Below are 21,155 nucleotides of genomic sequence, written 5' to 3'. Positions count from 1 at the left end.
AGTGGAGCTGGGGACACTCTGACCAAACGCCACCTCGGGTGGGGATATGCCCTCCGTACTCTACTTCCTTCGGGCACCCACTATTCAGCCAAGCATACACCGGACCCACACCGGCAGAATAGGCTCTGAGGTTACGTCCACCTCCTCCTCTCTGGTGTCCCTTGATGTTCCGCTCACACTATCGCACTTGCCGCTGCAGATGCTCGCACTCCGCTGACCCGGATCCCTCTCCCCCACACACATTCAGACGTCGCCTAGATATCCGGCCGACTCCTCCTCCCCGGTGGCAACAGCCGTCCCACCCGGCCACTAGGGGGTGCCCTAACACATCACATAAAAACATAAAATTCAACACTTTTAATAATCACAATGCCGGGTAGCTATGCTAAACAAGTAGGGGGTAGGCCCACCCACTACACAATCATCATCATTGTCCTCATTGGGGCTCACAATCTAAATTCCCTATCAGTATACAAGGGTGAGTATTCCTCCAGGCCCTGTGGGGTGCTTCATCGGCGTCAAAGGAGGCAGCAGCTGGCGTTAGGGTTAAAACATGTGCTGGCTGCTTAAGAAAAGCATATGCATGTGTCCATAATCCCGCTGAAGCCAGTGCCGAGAGGTATGAAGGCTTATGGGTGGGGAGAGCAGTGACATTAATTCTCTTTAATAGCAGTACATTGATCACCCAGCCGCCGGTTTCCTGCAGCTGCTGGGCGATCTTATGCTGCTATTAAAGAGAATGATTTCACTGTTCTTCAGCCTACCAGGAAATTAGTGGATCACCCACTGGTCCCCTGAGTCTGATAATCTCTCCTCCAGCATATAGCACAGACACTGTATGTTAAGTTGGGTTCACACACAACGTCAACGACGTCGCTGTTACGTCACCATTTCCTGTGACATAACAGCGACCATAGATGATCGCTAGTTAGCTGTCAAACATGTAATTTTAAGCAGCGACGGAGCAGCGATCATTGCGACCTTGACGGTCGTTGTGCAGTGTCACACGCATCGCTGTGCGACGACTCAGACCTTGATAGAGTCGTGGTGTTTACTCCTAGACATGTTTTGCTTTGCCTCTTTTAACGCCCCTCTGTTCGCATTGGTGATCGCTACAGCGCCTTTGTGTTGCCTTTTTTCCCACCCCTCTATTCCGATTGGCGATCACTACAGCGGCGCCTGATTGGGTGACCGTGCCAAACAAAGGAAGACGCAGTAGTGCTTTCATTCATTCTATTTCATTTCATTCAGATCCACAAAGTACGACACACTAGCGACACCAGACAGAGAATCTACTACGTGGAACAAAGAATGGAACTTAAAGAATGAAATCACTGTAACGCCTTCGGCAAGGTACCCAATCGGAATGCTGTTGTAACCACCAATCGGAATCGTAGGGGCGTTGCAAAATACACCGCAAAAACACGCCCTTGTCCTGCCTTCAGTCCTACGTCACTGCCTTCAGCGTCGTCGCAACCGCCGCTGCTGCGGTGTCAAACACAAGGATGCAGAGCTTATCATCATGGCGCAGCGGGATAGCAGCGATCAAAAAATGACCTGGAACATCCAGGAGCGAGCAGCAATCTCGCAGCAGGGGTCTGATCATTGTTAGGTGTCACACACAGCGAAGTCGCTGTTGAGGTCGTTGCTACGTAACAGAAAATGGCGACTTAGTAGCGCCATCGTTGTCGTTGTCGCTTTGTGTGACACCCCCTTTAGATTAAGGTTCTGCCCCTCCCTGTCCTTCAGAAGAGGGGAGAAAAGCTGATCATTGACTCTTCCTCAGCACAGCCATCCCCTGAATTGCACTCACTACTACAGAGCCTCACAGCAGTAAGCCCCACGCACCGGCAAAGACATGCTGTGGAGTCCCAGGCCTGTGCAGTGAGTGCTGCAGAAATATAAGAAACTTCTAAGGAGATGGTGTCCCTCTGTCCTGTAGTCAGCAGTGGTAGGAGGGGAGGCTCCAGAGGAACACAATGCGATCTGAAGTGAGTACTGGAGCTTCCTGAATGATGTCTCTAGCCCCACTATGCTCTTCTATCCTCCTATTTGCCCTCACAGCTGCACTCTCCCGCCCCCTCCCCCACTGCCCTGTAGCTGATAAAATAACATGCCTGATCCAGATCCAAATTTTACATCAGGGCCCATCGAACTCTAGTTACGCCGCTGTTTATAGGTCCTTATATTTATAATGCAAATCTTGGCTAACTACATTGGTTCTACGTATAGGAGGATACCTCTGAACATGTTAAACATGGCAGAATCTGTATGGCAACATACTAAGATCTCATGACTCTATACAAGGGTGCTGTACAGTCTCCATGCTCTATCATAGACTCGTGCTTACAGCTCTGCCATGTGCATGGAGCTTAAAGGGCATCTGTCACTAGGTTTTTGCTACTACATCTGAGTGCAGCATAATGTAGAGACAGAGACCCTGATTGCAAGGTTGTATCACTTTTTTTAGCTGGGTGCAGGACTAGTGATATAATAAGAGTTTTTAGATATACAGTAACATGTTGCAGAGCTCAGAAACCTAGCCCCTCCCACACCAGCTTTCTGTGTTCATTGCATATTGACAGCAAGCTGCTAATCAGTGCTGGGGGTGTGGTTGGAACTAGTCCACAGTCCTTGAGTAAACTCCTTGTTGCCCTGCCATGATAGTGAGTACAACCTGGTAGAAAAATGTAAGCATGGAGCTTTGACCTGTACAGCTATGAATGGTAACAGTTTTGCTTGCCGTGTCAGTGTAAAGCTACAGACACATATCTGTTTTCATTTTTACATCCAACAAAAATGTTCTGCTTTTCACTTCTGTATGATTCATTTTTCATCCACTTTAGGCCTGTTTCATACGTCAGTGATTCTGGTAAGTTTGTGCTTTTTTTTAAACGCACCAGAATCACTGACATACGCAGACCCATTATAATGAATGGGTCTGCTCACACGTCAGTGATTTTTCAATGTACGTGTCTTCGTGCGGCGTACCCGCGTGTGCGTGATTGCCGCACGGAGACATGTCCATTTTTTTCTGGCATCACTGATGTCCCACGGACCACGCAGTGGTGTGGTCCGTGAAACACGTGCCAGAAAAAAACGTGCTTTTAAAATAAAAAACATTTTTACTCACCCGGCTTCAGCCGCGCTCTCTGCAGCCCGTTCTACCTGCTGCTTCAGAGCCGGCTCATTACTGTCACGCATATTGATGATGCACGACACAGCCGACCCGGAAGTAGCTGCTGCGGGGGTCACCGCCGGCCGGATGCTGCACCGCGGGAGCGATCAGCACCATGGACAGCGGGAGCGCGCACAGGTGAGTTGATTTCTAAGTGCAATCACGGACCACGGAGAACGGAGCCCGGATTGCACTTAGACAACCCACGTGTGCCATAATTCACGGCACACGGAGGGACATGTGCGTGTTTTACACGCCAGTGAAAAACGTCAGTGTTTTTCACTGATGTGTGAAACGGGCCTTACAGCCGTGTTGCAGCCACTTTTCATCTCGCCCTTTTTTTAAAAATTAAATGATTTAAAACAGTCTGACCTTGTCTTTATCTGTTCACATAGAAATGAATCTTCTCAAAACGAATAGAAAACTAATATAAAAAGGATGCTATACATTTTTCAGCCATTTGTAATGAATCCCTACAGATTTTAGTAGCCAAGACTGATTTGCATAAGCATATGAGAATAGGACATGCTCTGAGTTTGATGAAATGGACACATAGATTCATTTTTTTATTTTTTTGTTTTCACGGATGTGTTAATTGTGCTGTTTAACTTTGTGAGTAAGCATGCAGTCTGTTTAAAGGGAATGTGTCACCATGTTATTGCTACCTAATCTGAGCACAACATAATGTAGAGACAGAGACCCTGATCCTAGCGATGTGTCACTTACTAGGCCACTTACTACTATGATGTAACTGTCCCTTACGCTAGGGGTCACTAAGCTATCCCTAACCTCAGGGTTACCCCTAATGGTGGAGATGCCTGAATCATGTGATCCTGACCAGAACTAATATGATTACTCCCTCCCACCAAAGAAGAGGCAGGACTGAGATGGAAACGCAGATAAAGACATACAGGGGAAAACCAAAACTCTGACACACTGCGAACTCATAGGAACAAACAATGAGAGAATCAGGAAAAAAGCAGGAGCAGGAAGGTAGCAACAAAAAGACAACAAGGGTTAACTCCACAACCGCACACAGCAACAAGTTAGTCTGGATCACAATAGCTTACCAGAGCAGCTTAGATGAAACATAGCTATCATGGGGAGCAGAAGGGATTGGCTCCCACACAACATGTGATCAAAGTAGACTAACAAGCAGACTAGCAGAGATTAACTCTTGCAAGCCAGCCTATGATCTACCAATCTATTGGTCGACGCCCAAGTCTGCCTTTGCTAATCACAGACATCAGATAAGTTATCAAGAGATGTGTCAGAATCTATAATCTGAACAAATCCAAACGCCACCATGACAGTCTGTGATGTTTGTAAAAACCTTCCTGTGACACTTACTCCAGTTCTGATAAAATCACTGTTTTATCAGCAGGAGATTAGCACTACAGTATACATGCTGCCATGTAGCCCAACCCCTCCTGCATTACTGATTGGCAGCTTTCTGCCTATGCGCAGTGTACACAGAAAGCTGCCAATCAATGGTTTGGGTGGGGTTATAGAGAGCTCACAATTCACAGAAAACTGGTAGGTAGATCTACAGCAGATAAAACAGAGGTTTAATAAATATCACAGACGATATTATATACTATCTTTTAATTTAAAAGTTTTAACAAGCTCACCCCTGAATAGATTTAGCACTAAAGCTCTGAATGTAAATATTAATGTTTCTGTTCAATGGCAGCAAACAGATTTGAAAACTATTAAGACATTTATAATATTGGGAAACTTTTATGACTCAAATGTTTTATTCTTATTTAAATAAAAAAAAACCCTCTTAATTTTGCGGAATTATACGTATGGTTCTAGAGTCAATCTCAGCAGATATGTCATTTTAGCATCTAATAATATCTCTTTGTCCTGTAGGTGTTCCTCATCTTCAAGCAATCCCAAACCTGTCAATTTATGCGCCAAGTGATGATATCACCCTTTTGTGCTGCCCCCAGGATCATTCGAGTCACCACATTTTTGAGCTTTATAAGGAAGATTCGATGATTCATTCCACAGAGCAAGACAAAGGCTGCGCTACCTATAAATTTAATATAAGAACACAGCAAGATATTGGCCCATACTACTGTGCATATAAAGCACTAGAAAATGGAACGTATGTGCACTCCAATAAGAGCGAGCCAATCATTTTCCAATTTGCAGGTGAATGACTTGAACAGGTTATATTTCTAAATGTAATTAACCAATCATTGCCCAATGTGCTTGATGCGGGGAGCCCTATCCCGGCCGAGGGTCACCGACTCCCTTGCTACTGCAATTGTGTCCCTCCATGTTGTGCACCCGATGGGATGTGCGACACTTACCACAATGTCCAAGGTGATTCCGACTCTCGTCACCAATGTGGAGGGTGACACAATTACACACAAGTCCTTTTTATGAACAACTCAAGAACTGGCTTTTTTTGTGGTACACCTGTAATAACCTGCAGGTAACGGGATACGCAAGGACTGTACGGAACCACGGGGGTTAATCAATGCAAATTTAATAACGTATTGCACAACAAAGGTGGAGGAAAAGTGCGGGAAAGGAAGGGGAGAAAAGCGGGAAGGTGCACAGCAGTAGATATAATGTAATATACATACAACTACTTTGAATAGCTTGTCAAGGCTGCAAAGCCTCAAATTGTCCTCCAAAAGCAAAACACAAAATCCTTATTAAGCAAAAGAAACGCAGGGTCCTTGTTACCTTACTCGTATAACACAGTGCAGAGTCTTTTCCTATCTGTCCCTAACTAAAATAGTGTGCACACTTAACTGCAGGTTTCAGCGTGGGGTACCTCGTCACCGTTGGGGCCCGTGTTCTGCCGGCAGACACCTGTAAAGTTCAGTCTTTGTCCCGGATCTGTAACTTGCCCGTGCTGTATGGCACCTCGCTCCACATCCAGCCTTTCTTGGATCTGTGTCTTGGGGAGACGCCACGCAACACTCTCAGGTACTTGGACCTTGTTCAACAGAGCAGACTGCGGCCTTCTCTTCTTCAGCACGGCCGAACACACTGCTCTCTGCATAAACAGCTACAAAACAACCAAACTAGCTCCTCCTCCTGTCTCTCTTCACATCCTGTTCAGGACTGTACCAAGTAAATTGGACCAGCAGGGGCCTTGTGCCCGCTGTTCTTTGTTTTGACAGCAGGTGGCAGCATAACACAAGGGAAAGTCCACAAACAGTCTTCTAACCTATATATGTAAATGTTAACTGGTCTTACATTTCCCCCCCTCTTTAACCTCGGCCATCCCGGCCGATACTCTCCTGAGGCGCTCTGCACAGGGGCACATGGTGGCAACTCCTGCCCTGCTTCACAACCTGTTGCTTGGGAGCCAATGTCTTAACACAGGATCCAGTGACAGAACACACAAGTTCATCTGCCAAGTACCGATCAGGGGGAATACCAGCATTAGCCCGCTCAGTCCGGCGTGGTATTACGGCTAAGTCACCAGACGTCGGCACCGTATCAGGGAGTACAGTATTCCCGTCCCTATCTCTGGCGATCAGTGACTCCTGCTCTGCAGGGGTGGCACCTGTGTCTTGAACGGATGGGGGTGTGGATCTCTTCCCGTCTGCTGGGTTGGTCGAGGCCCGCCACCATTCTTCATCGTCAGAGCCCTCTTTGAGGGTAACAGGAATGGGCACGGGCACCGTCTCCGAGGTACTTTGTCTGGTCCTGTCTTCTGAATAGCAGGGCCTCAGCATATTGCGATGCAGGATGAGGGTGCTGCCTCTTTGCTCACCTCTCACTTCGTATACTGATCCGTGGGGCGAGATTCTTCTGATCACAATGTAAGGCTCTGTTTTCCAGCGCTCGCTCAACTTGTATCTCGGGTGTTTCTCTGCAACTAGTACTCGGTCCCCTGGCAACAACGGGGTTTCACACACAGGTTTCCACTGTGGATGTGTCTTTTCTTGCAGCTGCTTGGTGACAATTCGATGGATAGTCTCCAGCCGTCGACGGTGACAGTCAACCGAGGAACCCACGCTCTGACCTTCACTGATCTCGGGGGGAGCCAGGTTTAGCTCTTCAATGACTCTTCCAGCTCTTCTAAACAGTAGCACGTACGGGGTGTACCCAGTGGTGGAGTGGACACGATTATTGTACGCCCACACACGTTCTGCGAGATAGCCGGGCCAGTGATTCTTACGATCATCCTCCAATGTGCGTAGCATTTGTAGGAGGGTCCGGTTAAATATCTTACAGGCTCCGTTGCCCTGTGGATGATAAGGCATAGTCCTTAACTTCTGCATTCCGTAAATCCTTTGCAGCTCTCTCATGACACCGCCCTGAAAGCAAGCCCCTTGGTCGGAATGTATTCTTTTGGGGCAGCCGTACACCCGGATAAAGTCATCACTGATGGCTCGAGCAGCTGATTCAGCCGTCTGATCTCTGGTGGGCGTCACCACCGCAAATTTGGAGAAGTGATCTGTCATCACAAGGCAGAACTGATAGCCCCGGTGGGATTGACCAATCTTCAGATAATCGATCATGAGTACTTCCAACGGCTCTTTGGTTACAATAGTCTGTACTGGTGCTCGCTATAGGGGAGCCTTACTTAACTCGCAGGAACGGCACAGTTTACAAGCCTTCTCTATTGCCCGAAGCATCTGAGGACAGTATACTATTCTTTGCAACCACTGGTAAGTCTTGTCCGGCCCAAAATGGGCTCCCTTCTCATGCGCCTCTCGGGCCAATGGTACTGCCATCTTCTGGGGTATCACTACCTGCCACCGTACTTCCAACTTTGTAGCTAGGTGCACCTTCCGATACAGCATCCCTTCTTGCACCGACAGCTTATCCCCCTGGCTGAGAATCTGGAGGGCCACGTGCGACAGCGTGGCCTGTATTTCCTTTCTAGGCTTGCGCTGCTGGATCACCCACTCTTTCACTTGAAGCAGTTCTGGATCAGATGACTGGATTTTCACCCTCTCTGGTTTGGCCAAGCAGGCGTGATGTCGTGCCCGACGTAATTTCCAGCATACGAGCCTCTACCACTTGAGCGGTGAATTTACTGAAGTCCGGAATTTCGTCTTCCTCCAACTGTTCATCTCTCTCCCCCACTGGGGCTTCGGTGTTAACACGAGAAAGGTCATCCGCATTCTGATTTTCATGCTTGGAGCGGTACTGCACATGATAATTGTATCTGGAGAGTCATGCCAGCCACCTCTGTTCCATTGCTCCCAGTTTGGCGGTGGAGATGTGAGCCAGGGGGTTATTATCCGTATAGACTTCAATTTGGGCTCCCGTGAGATATTCTGAGAACCTTTCGGTTATTGCCCATACTAGTGCCAGTAACTGCAGCCAAAAGGAACTGTAATTCTCGGGGTTGCGCTCGGCTTCCCGTAACGTCCGACTTCCATATGCAATCACCCGTTCAGTACCATTCTGTACTTGGGCCAGTACTGCACCCAGGCCGTAGAGGCTCGCGTCTGTATACAACCAAAAGGGGAGGTTATAGTCTGCATAGGCAAGCACAGGGGCGCTAACCAAGGCCTCTTTCAATTGGTGTAGGGCTTCTGCTTGTCTTGGTCCCCAGCAAATTTTCTGTGCTTTTGGTCCTTTCGCAGTCCCGCGGAGCAATTTGTGCAAAGGTTCTGCCTCCTTCGCGAAATCTTTGATAAAACGACGGTAATATCCGGCTAGTCCCAGGGAAGCTCGAACCTCCCGCACTGTGCTGGATGTGGGCCATTGTAGCACTGCTCTCACTTTCCCTTCGGAGGGCTGTACGGCGGCTTCTGACACCTTGTGTCCGAGATATTCAATCTCTTTCTGAAAGATCCGGCATTTTTTTGGTTTCAGTTTAAGCCCATGGGCCCGTAACCGCTGAAACACTTGGCCCAGGTTTTCTAGATGTTTCTCGAAGGTTACAGAATACACTACTATGTCGTCCAGGTAAATCAACGTGGCCTCGAAGTTCATTTCTCCAAGGCAACTTTCCATGAGGCGCTGAAAAGTTCCTGGGGCATTATTTAGTCCAAACGGCATGCGATTGAACTTGAAGAGTCCCATGGGTACAATGAATGCGGTCTTGGCCTTGTCTTTTTCTGCCACAGGGACCTGCAAATATCCGCTGGCTAGATCGAGGGAGGAGAAGTAACGTGCCTTTCCCAGCGCCAACAGGGACTCCTCTATCCAGGGCAGAGGGTAGGAATCACGAACCGTGCATCCATTAAGCTTGCGGTAGTCAAAACAGAAGCGGATAGACTCATCCTTTTTCTTGACCAGTACGATTGGGGCAGCCCATGGACTCTGACTTTCTCTTATCACCCCGCTCTTCAGCATCTGCGCCAAAAGCTCTTTCACCTCTTGGTAGTACTTTGGGGGTATTTGTTTGTACCTTTCCCTGATCGGTGGGGTATCTCCCGTCAGTATTTCATGCTGAATCTTGTCAGTACAGCCGAAATCTTCTGCGTGACCGGAGAACGTGGCTTGATTCTCCCAAATAAAGTCTTCTATGGCTTGGGCTTGCTCCGAAGTGAAGGGGCTCAGGTCCACTCTCATCTGCCCTAAGATGACGCGACTGTTCACTGATCAGTGGGTTTCTCTTTTCTTTCCATAGAAACAGCCCAAGTCCAGGCTTCCCCTGCCATGGGCTGCCATTCAATCGATTCTACGGTCACCACCTCTTCAGGCGCCAGGTAGACATGGGCCAGAACAACTCCCGAGGTCAAGGTGTAGGGTTCACGCAACGGAAAGGGACTCTTCCATTTCTTACTGTTGCTAAAGTGTTTCCGTTCTCTTCACCACGGAAAGGCTCCACCAACACCTCCATCCCCTCGAGTGTACGGTGGGCCCCGACTGGCAAGGTGAGGACTGTCTCACGATTTGGAGGTAGAGTAATTGTTGTCTGTCTTGGGACTCGAACCCTCCCCTCCGGGTAGCGGCTCCCACCATTCCTCCACAGTCCTCGGGCACAGATAAGGTGTTGGAAGACCTTTTGGTCGGGCCTGTTAGCAACTGTCGTCTTCCAGTAATCACAGTCCCCCTTGTTGAAGAGCAACTGGTCTAATTCTTTCAGGACGTTCATGCCCACGATAGCCGGCACCTCTCTGTCGTACCGGCCCTCCGCTGACACAATCCCTTTTTTGCCTACGTTCTGGCCACAGGCACGTATGTTCATCCACACGACCCCTACAACCGGAATGGGAAGATTGTTTGCAGCCCTCAGTTTGATATGTGCCCCTTTGTCAATGGATACAGTTTGTCCAAAATGTTGGTAGAAGAACTGTTCTGGCATGGTGGTCACTTGGCACCCAGTATCCATCAGGCATCTTACTTCTTTCCCTTCAAATTCGGCCATGATTGTCGGCGTGTTGGCTGCTATATCTTCAGGGCGTTGGTTTTCTCTAAGCTCAGTTGGTCTCCCCGCCATGGGGGGAGGCACTAGTTTAACGGCGGTCTTTCTTGAGACATTTTCCTCTCCAGACAGTATCAAAATAAATGGTTCCGATTTCCACAGTTCCAACAATGGTACTCTCCAGCGGGTCTTGATCGTCTCTGCTCGATCTGTCCCCTCTCTTCTTGATAGGTATGCATGCGGGTATTTGGCCGCGGTGCTGTCGTGCTTACTTCTGACGCCGGGGCTTGCATATTCTTCAGCAACTCTTGTAGAGCAGTAACAGTCACTTGTAACTGATCTACTTTAGCCTCAAGTTGGCTCGGTTCTCGGTTTTTCTCACCCAGGACTACCTTATACATGCATACAAACTTCTCCCCAGGCATTCTGCGGGTCGCAATTTTCAGTTTGTGCGCGGGAGACTGCTTCTTCCAATATTTCCTTGAAAGTTAGTTTTTTTTCTACCCTGAGCCGTTCACGGAGGACACCTTTGATCTTGTGGTTATGTAACCCACGGAGGAATTGATCTCGTAGGGTACGGTCAGCATAACCGGGGGTTTGTGCTAGCTCTGGCTCTGCTGTAAGCATTTGTCTCATTATTCTCTGGAGTGCATTTGCATACTGTGGCAGACCTTCTTCTTCACCCTGCAGCCTGTAGAACAGTTGTGCCTGTAAATCTCCTGCTTCTGGTCTCCCGCCATACACTCTCTCAAGAATCTTCACCACCTGCTCTAACGTCTTTCGTTCACTCTCAGGGCGCAATAAAATAGTCTCTTGAGCATGGCCTTCAAGGGCAATCAACAGTATCTCCCTTTGATTTTCTGCAGTCACTCCTGCTACTCTCAACATGCCCCTCACTCTCTGCACCAAGTCATGGAGAGGTACATTGTTGCCAGTAAATTTTGGTATATGGGTCAGCATAGCCCCCAGGGACAGTTGCCTTGCTGGTATTCCCCCATCAGGTTGTATTAAAACACCTCCATCAGCGACCCCACCCTGTCCATCCATTGTTCCGTACCAGCCTGCGTATCCTGCCGACTACGCCAAATATAATAACCTGCAGGTAACGGGATACGCAAGGACTGCACGGAACCACGGGGGTTAATCAATGCAAATTTAATAACGTATTGCACAACACGGGTGGAGGAAAAGTGCGGGAAAGGAAGGGGAGAAAAGCGGGAAGGTGCACAGCAGTAGATATAGTGTAATATACATACAACTACTTTGAATAGCTTGTCAAGGCTGCAAAGCCTCAAATTGTCCTCCAAAAGCAAAACACAAAATCGTTATTAAGCAAAAAAAAAACGCAGGGTCCTTGTTACCTTACTCGTATAACACAGTGCAGAGTCTTTTCCTATCTGTCCCTAACTAAAAGTAGTGTGCACACTTAACTGCAGGTTTCAGCGTGGGGTACCTCGTCACCGTTGGGGCCCGTGTTCCGCCGGCAGACACCTGTAAAGTTCAGTCTTTGTCCCGGATCTGTAACTTGCCCGTGCTGTATGGCACCTTGCTCCACATCCAGCCTTTCTTGGATCTGTGTCTTGGGGAGACGCCACGCAACACTCTCAGGTACTTGGACCTTGTTCAGCAGAGCAGACTGCGGCCTTCTCTTCTTCAGCACGGCCAAACACACTGCTCTCTGCATAAACAGCTACAAAACAAGAACTAGCTCCTCCTCCTGTCTCTCTTCACATCCTGTTCAGGACTGTACCAAGTAAATCGGACCAGCAGGGGCCTTGTGCCCGCTGTTCTTTGTTTTGACAGCAGGTGGCAGCATAACACAAGGGAAAGTCCACAAACAGTCTTCTAACCTATATATGTAAATGTTAACAGGTCTTACACAACAGGTCTTTTTTACTTCGGAGAGACAGACCTTCTCGTGCTGCGCCGCTCTCTCGGGGGTATCTGACTTCCTACCCTTGCTTTGAGTTTCTGACTTCTGGTGCTTGTTTCTAATACTGTTTTCCTCCCCATATTCTTTCTTGGTGGCTACCATGCCTCACTTGGACCCATGGATGAAGTACTAGCCCCTGGCCGGTTCAAGGTACCATCGAGAGTCTCCATACCCCGATATCCCACCAGCCTCTGGAGATCCACTAGCAGTCCACAGGGAGAGGTCTTGGCACTAGGCAGGGCACCTCCCATCCTCTCAGTAGCACATCGGCAGCTTCACTGACTAAATTCTTCCTGTCTCCTCTTGCTAAATTCCTTGCTCCACCTTAGCTCCATCTCCCTGGCAACCACTGAGCTGTCTGCAACTGTCCTACACTAATCTAAGAAACTTGCTTTCTCAAACCCTATATCTGTAACATTCCTGGCCTTGTACTATGTCTCCTGCCTACCACAGCACGAGGGGCAGGGACTCCACATTACACATTGTTTGCAATATAATCTACACATAATTTACAAACATACACATGGGGAATACACCTACATATTGGTGGTGTCTGTTCTCTGTAACAATACCCTGTAATAAAACACATAAATACTCAGACGCTAGAAGGCGCCGGCTGAAGCACCCATCCAGCTCTGCTTCTTTGCTGGCACAGCAATGTACTTACCCAACCATTTAAATTCGATATACTACCCTTTACACTTCTATGGGAGTTGCTCTTCTCCATAGGGGTGGACGTGGCGCTGCCACCTCCTACATGCTGATATTATTCTTTATGTTGCTTAGTTCATAAGACGTGCTAGGTCACCAACAACAGTGACTTCTTGAATTATTATGTATACATCTATTTTATAGAAGAACTGCTAAAAGACAGATTTAGCAAAAATCTCAAGGTGGCCATTTATTTTTGGAGGGTCCTAGGTATTTGCATGTATCACATTATGTTATGTATGTTTTAAATTAAAAAAAAGTTTCCGGTTAGAGGGTCATTGCCAGGACCACGTACGTATGACACAAGAAACGCCACCTAAAATACCATATAGAAATGCAGGGTCAGACCTGTCAGTAGTCAGAGAATGACAGGATGGTGACATTTCTGAGCAATGTTTGATACTATTTTTGATGTGATATAGCAGTATAATTTGAGCAATAATATGGCAGTATTGTGTGAATACTGTATCTTTGTATTTTATTCACAGTACAGTGTCACTCTTTATGTGGCGCCCTGGCCTAGCCAGGTCGTCACAGATAACACTCACACACCCCACCCCCACTAGATAGGGACACCAGCCAAACACAAAACCCTTGTTGCCTCCCTCCAGTGTCTGATGTCCACACCAGGTGGGGCGGGGCTAAGCAGTTGGCTCCACCCACCGAGGAGTTCACAGGCCTGGAGGCGGGAAAAGTGACAGAACAGTCTTGGAGTTTGAAGTAAGAGGAGTAAACACTTGGGTGTCTGGGTTTGTGGCCAAGGCACTGACAGCAAGGTTGGCAGACGGTGGTGGCCGTCTGCAGGAGTGGTGGAGCGACGCGGAACCGTAGGACCGGGATCGGGCGATGGCCCGCCGGTACCGACCGGGGAGCGAAGTGAAGCCAGCACACACAGGCAGGGCCATCGGACCCCGACCAGGCTTGGAGCCGCCGACAATATTCAGATCCGAATGTGACTGGAACACCAGGGGTTTCACAACAGCAAAAGTCCCGATTGAAGGCAACCGCCCACACCGTGAGGGTATACAGCTACCGCCTAAGGCTAGAGACCCAATGGCCAGCACCTGCGGGCAAACAGGCTCCTCCGATACCCATACACCGGGGAGCGGACTACTGTTGGGGATCCATAGTAGTTAACGAGAACATCAAGGTGCAGGGAAAGACAGCCGCCATCACCTGTCCGGGGAGAGACACTGCAGCCGGCTGCGGGACCCGTCCATCCAGCCGTTTGGTTTACCGAGGACTTTGCACCTTTCTTGCTGAGTGAGTATACCCGTGCCATCCGGCAACGCGCCGCGCTGTCCCTGCAACCCTGCACCTCACCAACCCTGCCTCCCCGTCACATCATCGGGCCCCGGGACCACCGACCCCTACCCACGGAGGGGGAAAACAACATTCCAGCTGCTCCCCACCATCGCTCCCGGGATCCCCGTCACCAGCAGCGGTGGTGCCCATCTTCACCACGACCCGTGGGTGGCGTCACGGACTAAATTCCCCAAACCAACCACCCCTTTCACTCACGGGCGAGGAGCACCGCTCGAGTCCCCGGATCCGGCCCACCGTTCGAGCCACCGAGCAGCCATCGCAGCAGCGCTGGACCCGAGCGTTAGCAAAAGAGCAGCAGCGACGGCGTCCTCCCCGCCCGCGACATTTACACAGTTACATTACTTACAGTGGATACCCATTAGATTTCACAATACACACTGCATGCCTTTTTAAATACAGTAAATATCGTGGATCTGAAGAGGCTGGTGTACTTACTTTGAATACCAATGTAAGAATGGCTATATAATTCTATATTGGAAGATCAAACTTAGTTTCCACCTACATGGTCTGATTGACAGCTCCTCAGTGTCCTTCCTCCCTATGGCTCCTGAAATCTCACACTGCTCAGTACAAGCTGCAGATGTCAGTGAGACTAGGTGGGTGGGCACGGATTGCTAACACTTGGGCCTATTTAATTATATATATGGGCTCAATGTTCATTGTAGTATCAGGATTATACAACCATTCTCATACGGATTTTAAAAGTAAGTACACCATCCTCAGCTCTAAACATTATATTGGAGAATTATGTGTAGGGTGATATTATTAGGGCAGTATCAGATGAAAATGATGCTGAACTGCAAAACTAAACCCCACATATAGACAAATGATGTATTGGGGCTTTTTTAATAAAAAAAAAAAAACCAGCAGACATTTTTTAGCCATGAACAACTCCCTTATAACTAATGGAACAGAGAATATAGGTAGAATCTATCAGTTGGGATCATGTAGAGCTCAGTCAACTAGAGTCAAACTAAGCATGTTCCTTGTATCCCATGTATCTGCTCCAGACACACCGCTGCCCCCCGCCATTATGCTGGAACCTTCATTCTCTGTATATACGACTAAGGAATCAATGCACTTAGTATGTGAACCACCTGATGGTACAACAGCAAAAGCCATCGAGATTTACAGAGAAGAAAAAAAGATTCATGAAGAGAAGGCTCCGAAGAGTGATTATGTGATCTCTGCATCGGCCAAAGATGCTCCAGGCAAATATCATTGTAAATATCGGGTAGACATGAATGGACGAAGCCTTAGCTCCTCACCGAGCGAGCAAGTAACTGTCAATATAACAAGTAAGTTCTTTTATTGAAAAACTATTGTTATTTTGTAATTGTTTTAGATAAAACATTATTTGTAATAAAAAATGTCATTTCAGATGTACCACCGGCTCCTTCCCTGTCTCTGAGCTCAAAATATTCAGTATACATCAAGGAAGAGCTTGTCAACCTAACATGTTCCTTCCCTGCGGGTTTTACAGTAACTAAGGTTCAGTTTTACAGAAATAGAGAGCCGCTTCCTGTGACTAATACCCAAGAAACAAACACGCTTCTTACATTTTCACTGGACTCTATAACTACTGTGAACTTCACCTGCAAGTACTATGCGGAAATGAGTGGTCGAACCATAGATTCCGAGTCCAGCAATGAAGTTACCATCATCACAACAGGTACTGCACAATATATAATATATACAGTACATTACAGGGGATCTGTCATAGGATCAACACTCCTAAGCCGTGTATATGGGCGTGTAGGTCATAGGAAGAGGAATAAAATGGTACATTGATATATGTGATCTGATGGTATTCTGCATGTCTTACTTCTGGAAGATGATGAAGGGAGGAGTAAGCATGGATGACTGCAAAGTCAGATTACACAGAGTTGTCTTCTAATCTGATTCCATGGAGACACGTAAATCAGCATAGGAGCCGAAAATACATAATAGTTGGAGATTTTGAATCAAGCCACTACAAAGTTATATGGATTGGCACAAATAAAAGAAAATTGTTTGTAAAAGTAGACTGTTCCTTAAAATATGATATGTTCTCAGAATATAATTTATTTTGCAGTATGAAAATAGTTATTAAAATGTGACTTTATAAAAGGGTTAAACCCCCTAACTTTTAGGACAGGGTCAGGCCTCCAACACACATCCATGAAACACGTGCGTGTTTGGTCCGTTTCCGTATATACCGGAGACACGGACAAACGTGCACCAATGTTAATCTATGTTTGAGGTCACACTTGTGTTTTTTATAATGTCCGTGTGTCCGTCACCATGATCCGTATGTGTTTCCGTTTTTCACGGCAGCATGTCCGTTTTCTGCACGGAACACTCACACACGGACACCATGAAAGTCAATGGTTATGTGCGCACAAGTACGTGACACGGATGCATCTCAGTATGCTCCGTGTACGTTTTGTGCTTTCTTCTAGCGATGTCGGTCATTCTTTCTTTTCCTGTGTATGTCGGTCAATCTCCCTCAGTCCATCGGTCGGTCTCTCTCTGTCTTGTCTGTCCTTCTCTCTGTCTGTCGGTCAGTCTCCCCCCTCTCTCATACTCACCGATCCCCGATCACCGGCACGGCGCTGCACGGCGTTCACACTGCTCCGGCGGCTTTTACTATTTTGAAAAAGCCGGCCACTCATTAATCAATCTCGTATTCCCTGCTTTCCCCACCCACTGGCACCTATGATTGGTTGCAGTGAGACACGCCCCCACGCTGAGTGACAGCTGTCTCACTGCAACCAATCACAGCCGCCGGTGGGCGGGTCTATAATGTGCAGTAAAAAAAATAAATAATAATTTTGATACCAGCCAGGGTAAAGTCACATGGCTGAAGGCTGGTATTCTCAGGATGGGGAGCTCCACGTTATGGGAAGCCCCCCAGCCTAACAATATCAGCCAGCAGCCACCCAGAACTGCCGCATCCATTAGATGCGTCAGTTCTGGGACTCTACCCGACTCTACCCGAATTGCCCTGGTGCATTGGCAATTGGAGTAATAAGGAGTTAATGGCAGCCCATAGCTGCCAATAAGTCCTAGAGTAATCATTGCAGGCGTCTCCCTCAGATACATTCCATGATTAATCTGTATGTTACAGTAAATAAACACACACAATGAAAAATCATTTATTTTCAATAAAAAACAATAACAAATACCCTCGTTCACCAATTTATTAAGCCCCAAATACCCATTCATGTCCGGCGTAATCCACGGAGGTCCCGTGTCGCTTCCAGCTCTGCTGCATAAAGGTGACAGGAGCTGCAGAAGAACACCGCCGCTCTTGACAGCTCCACGCAGCAACTGAGGTGAGTAGCGCGATCAGTGATGATGTCACTCAGGTTACTCACGGCCACCGCTGGATCCTCCAACTGTGACAGCAAGTCGCCCGAGTGATAGCGATGAAGTCACAGGTGAGTTGTGGTCACGAGTGGAGGATCCAGCTAGCCGCGGGTAGCCTGAGTCACAGCAGTGCTAATCGCACTGCTCACTTCAGTCACTCAGGGGATTAGCGGTCACCGGTGAGTCCTTCACGGGTGACCACTAATCATGACACGACACAGACAGAGCCGCGGTATGACAATGAAGTCGGGTGAAGTTCACCCGAGTTCATTCTCAGCGCGCGACGCTGTCTGCGGGTATTCATCAACGTCAGTTTACATCACACATGGAACATTTCACACGGAAAACACATTCACACGTCAGTTTCAAATCTCACGCACACACGGGCATTACACACGCACACACGGCTAGCATACACTGTTCACACGAATGCCACATGGACCATAAAAATGGACATAAAAACGGATCACGGACCTGAAAAACGGCCCGTATTACACGTGCGTGATTTTAACGGATGTGTGTTGGAGGCCTCAGACGGTGATAGATTCTCTCATCTGGGGCAAATGACACTCTGATCAAAATCTAACCTGAGTATCAGCATAGTGTGATCTGATTCTCTCACATAAGAATCGGAACACAGTGTGAGGAGAAGATGAAGAACAAATTGTCTCCATCTTCTCCATTGTGTCAGTAAATGGAAATCGGACTGCACTCAGATGTCATCCCAGTGCAGACAAAAACACCAAAAAACTGAGCTGTAGCAAAAAAAACAGTAAACATGCAACGTTCCAAGCATGTAAATAGCAGCCTCTAGACAAGAAAAAAAACAAAGAAAAATTGTATGAAAAATACCCTGAATAATAGTGAATAAAATACAAGTGCTTAATAACAGGGTACTTAGTATATACATTTTTGCAAAAAGGTAAGAAGCCATGCCACCTTGTCACGGTGTACCCATTTGGGATGGTCCCTAACCAACTAAACTTAAAACCATTATATATACCTGACTTGTGTCTATCAAAAACTCCAATGTGAATGGTAACAAGTGGTCAGCTGGGTCCCAGATTAAATACACAACAAAGTGGGAAGCAGTTGGTTGTTCAGTCACAGTATAAGGAGGACTGCGTATACTGAGGCTGAACAACCAATTGCTTCCCACTTTGCTGTGTATTTAATCTGGGACCCAGCTACTACAGGGACCCAGGGACTACATCACTTATATCACCATAGCTGCTTCGTCTAATGGTGACGCTCGTCTACATAAAACGGAAATTTGTCACTGTGCCTCTTTATTATACGGTATACAAAGGCATCAAATCCATATATATTACAGACCTAACAAAGGTTAACTTGACGTTTGAGGCAACATCTTAACTTGTCACTGAAGATTATCCCTCGTAATTGGATTAGGATAATATTGCAGAGAGCCATTGACCGATGTCACATTAGGTGGCCAATTACATGTTTGAGTGCTGTGATATCACAGTGCTGTTAGCTGAGTCAAGATAACCTTTGCTAGAACTTTACATTACTATCTGCTGTTACTGTAAAAATACTGATTTTATTATCTCTATAGTAACCCTTGTGTGCTTATTTCTATCATATCTATTTAACAGAACCACCTCCAGCTCCATCAATAACACTAGAACCCTCACAACCGGTGTATATTACAGGAGATGAGGTCTCAATCGTATGTTCTGTTCCTCATCATCTTAAAAGCAATCTGAAACTCATCAAGTTTTACAGATCTGGACTAAATATTCCAACATGTGAAAATAAACCTAAATGCACAGTGACTAGGTCTACTACACAACATAATGGAAATTATTCTTGTGTATACTCAATTTTTAAACATGGAAGAGAACTATCAGCCCTTTCACAGAGTGTTCCAGTCACTTTTACAGGTAAGTCTCGGGTTAGTGGACAAAAAGCTCTGATCGGAGCACTAAGCATAAGATCATTATAATTTACTAGGTGGCCCGTTTTTAACATATCGGGTAGTCTAGAATGTGTATGTAGGTTAGCAGATTGAATAATAAGGTAATGAATGGACTGGATGGGTTAGGTTTAATTTAGTATTCTTATAATTGTTCATTGGTTTTAAAATGACAAACAACAGAAGGAACAGTTTTAATAGATGAGTCTAATGTTTAATGATGTCGATGGCTTGTAATGCCATGCTAATGCTGTGATGTGGCCCAATGCTGGTATGTGCCCCCATCGTGATGCAGCCACCATCCTGACATGTGCCCCCATCCTGTGCGGTAAAGTGTGCGGGGGTGGAGCGCCGGGGGGGTGGAGCCGAGCGGGGCCATGGCGCTGAGAACGTCAGTGCCGGGGACTGCATGGCTGGGGACAGGTGACTATCCAGGTGTGTGTGTGTGTGTTTGTTCAGTGTATACATGCGGAGAGTGGAGCCGAGCGGGGTAATGTGTGCGGGGGGCAGAGTGCGGGGGGTTGACCCAAGCGGGGCCATGGCGCTGAGGATGTCAGTTCCGGGGACTGCATGGCTGGGGACAGGTGACTATCCAGGTGTGTGTGTGTGTGTGTTTGTTCATTCAGTGTATACATGCGGAGGGCGGAGTGTGGGGTGGGTGGAGCCGACTGGGGTAATGTGTGCAGGAGGCAAGCGGTGGGTATGTGTCGGCTTGGTTGCCGGTGTGGGCTCCCAGGGGTGCAGCACTCATCGGGGAGTCAAGGCTCCGTGTGGGTGTGGGGAAAAGTGTCGGGCGTCGTCCTGTCGGCCCGTAATTCGGGGTGTTAGCTGAGCCGTTGGTCGCAGGCTCTTTAGCGCTTGCGGTGTGGCGATGGTTGTCACTGTAATGACGTCATTTTGGAGCAAGACAGACAGACAGAATAAGGCAATTATATATATATAGATTTTAAGGACAGAATTGCAGTCTAAGCCGTTATGCTGAACAATGTTTTTAGCACAAGGCAACAGGGGCACAGAGCAAACACTCCATTCATGCATCATCTCGGGTCAGGGACAATTGAAGAACAATATGGGGAACTAAGCAATCTCACTGGATGCATAGATGCCCATTCCTAAGGGGAGAAAGTGACTGCTAATTGGATGCTAACTGTCACTTTGGCCCATAAGGAGCTAAGCATGTGTGTGCTATAGATGACATAAGAGAAACTTATAATAGTACTACAGATGACATAAATAGCAATCAATACCACTACAAATGGATCAAATGATGTTATATCAAATGATGTTATATCCTAATATGTAGTGCCCTACGGGGCAGGTGCATTTAACTTACTCGTTGCTGGGCTGTCGACTGTCGTGGTCACAGTCGGCCTAGCCCGGCTCCGTTGCCCCGAGGCGTACAGAAGATGACAGGGTG

The 21,155-nt window shown here is 47.4% G+C and overlaps 1 protein-coding gene across 1 annotated transcript in view; it reads left to right on the top strand.

The window, feature by feature from the left end:
• The window catches only part of LOC142244574 (platelet endothelial cell adhesion molecule-like), a 108,880-nt gene that overhangs the window by 25,302 nt on the left and 62,423 nt on the right, over positions 1-21,155 (top strand). The window contains exons 3-6 of the mRNA XM_075316862.1: positions 5,054-5,338; positions 15,462-15,749; positions 15,833-16,123; positions 19,419-19,706. Of these exons, the coding sequence (XP_075172977.1) occupies positions 5,054-5,338; positions 15,462-15,749; positions 15,833-16,123; positions 19,419-19,706 (1,152 nt within the window). The remainder of the gene's footprint in view (positions 1-5,053; positions 5,339-15,461; positions 15,750-15,832; positions 16,124-19,418; positions 19,707-21,155) is intronic.

This window comes from Anomaloglossus baeobatrachus, chromosome 1 (assembly GCF_048569485.1).
Source record: "Anomaloglossus baeobatrachus isolate aAnoBae1 chromosome 1, aAnoBae1.hap1, whole genome shotgun sequence".
In the NCBI taxonomy this organism is placed as follows: domain Eukaryota; kingdom Metazoa; phylum Chordata; class Amphibia; order Anura; family Aromobatidae; genus Anomaloglossus; species Anomaloglossus baeobatrachus.
This window is presented reverse-complemented; position numbering and strand designations above follow the sequence as displayed.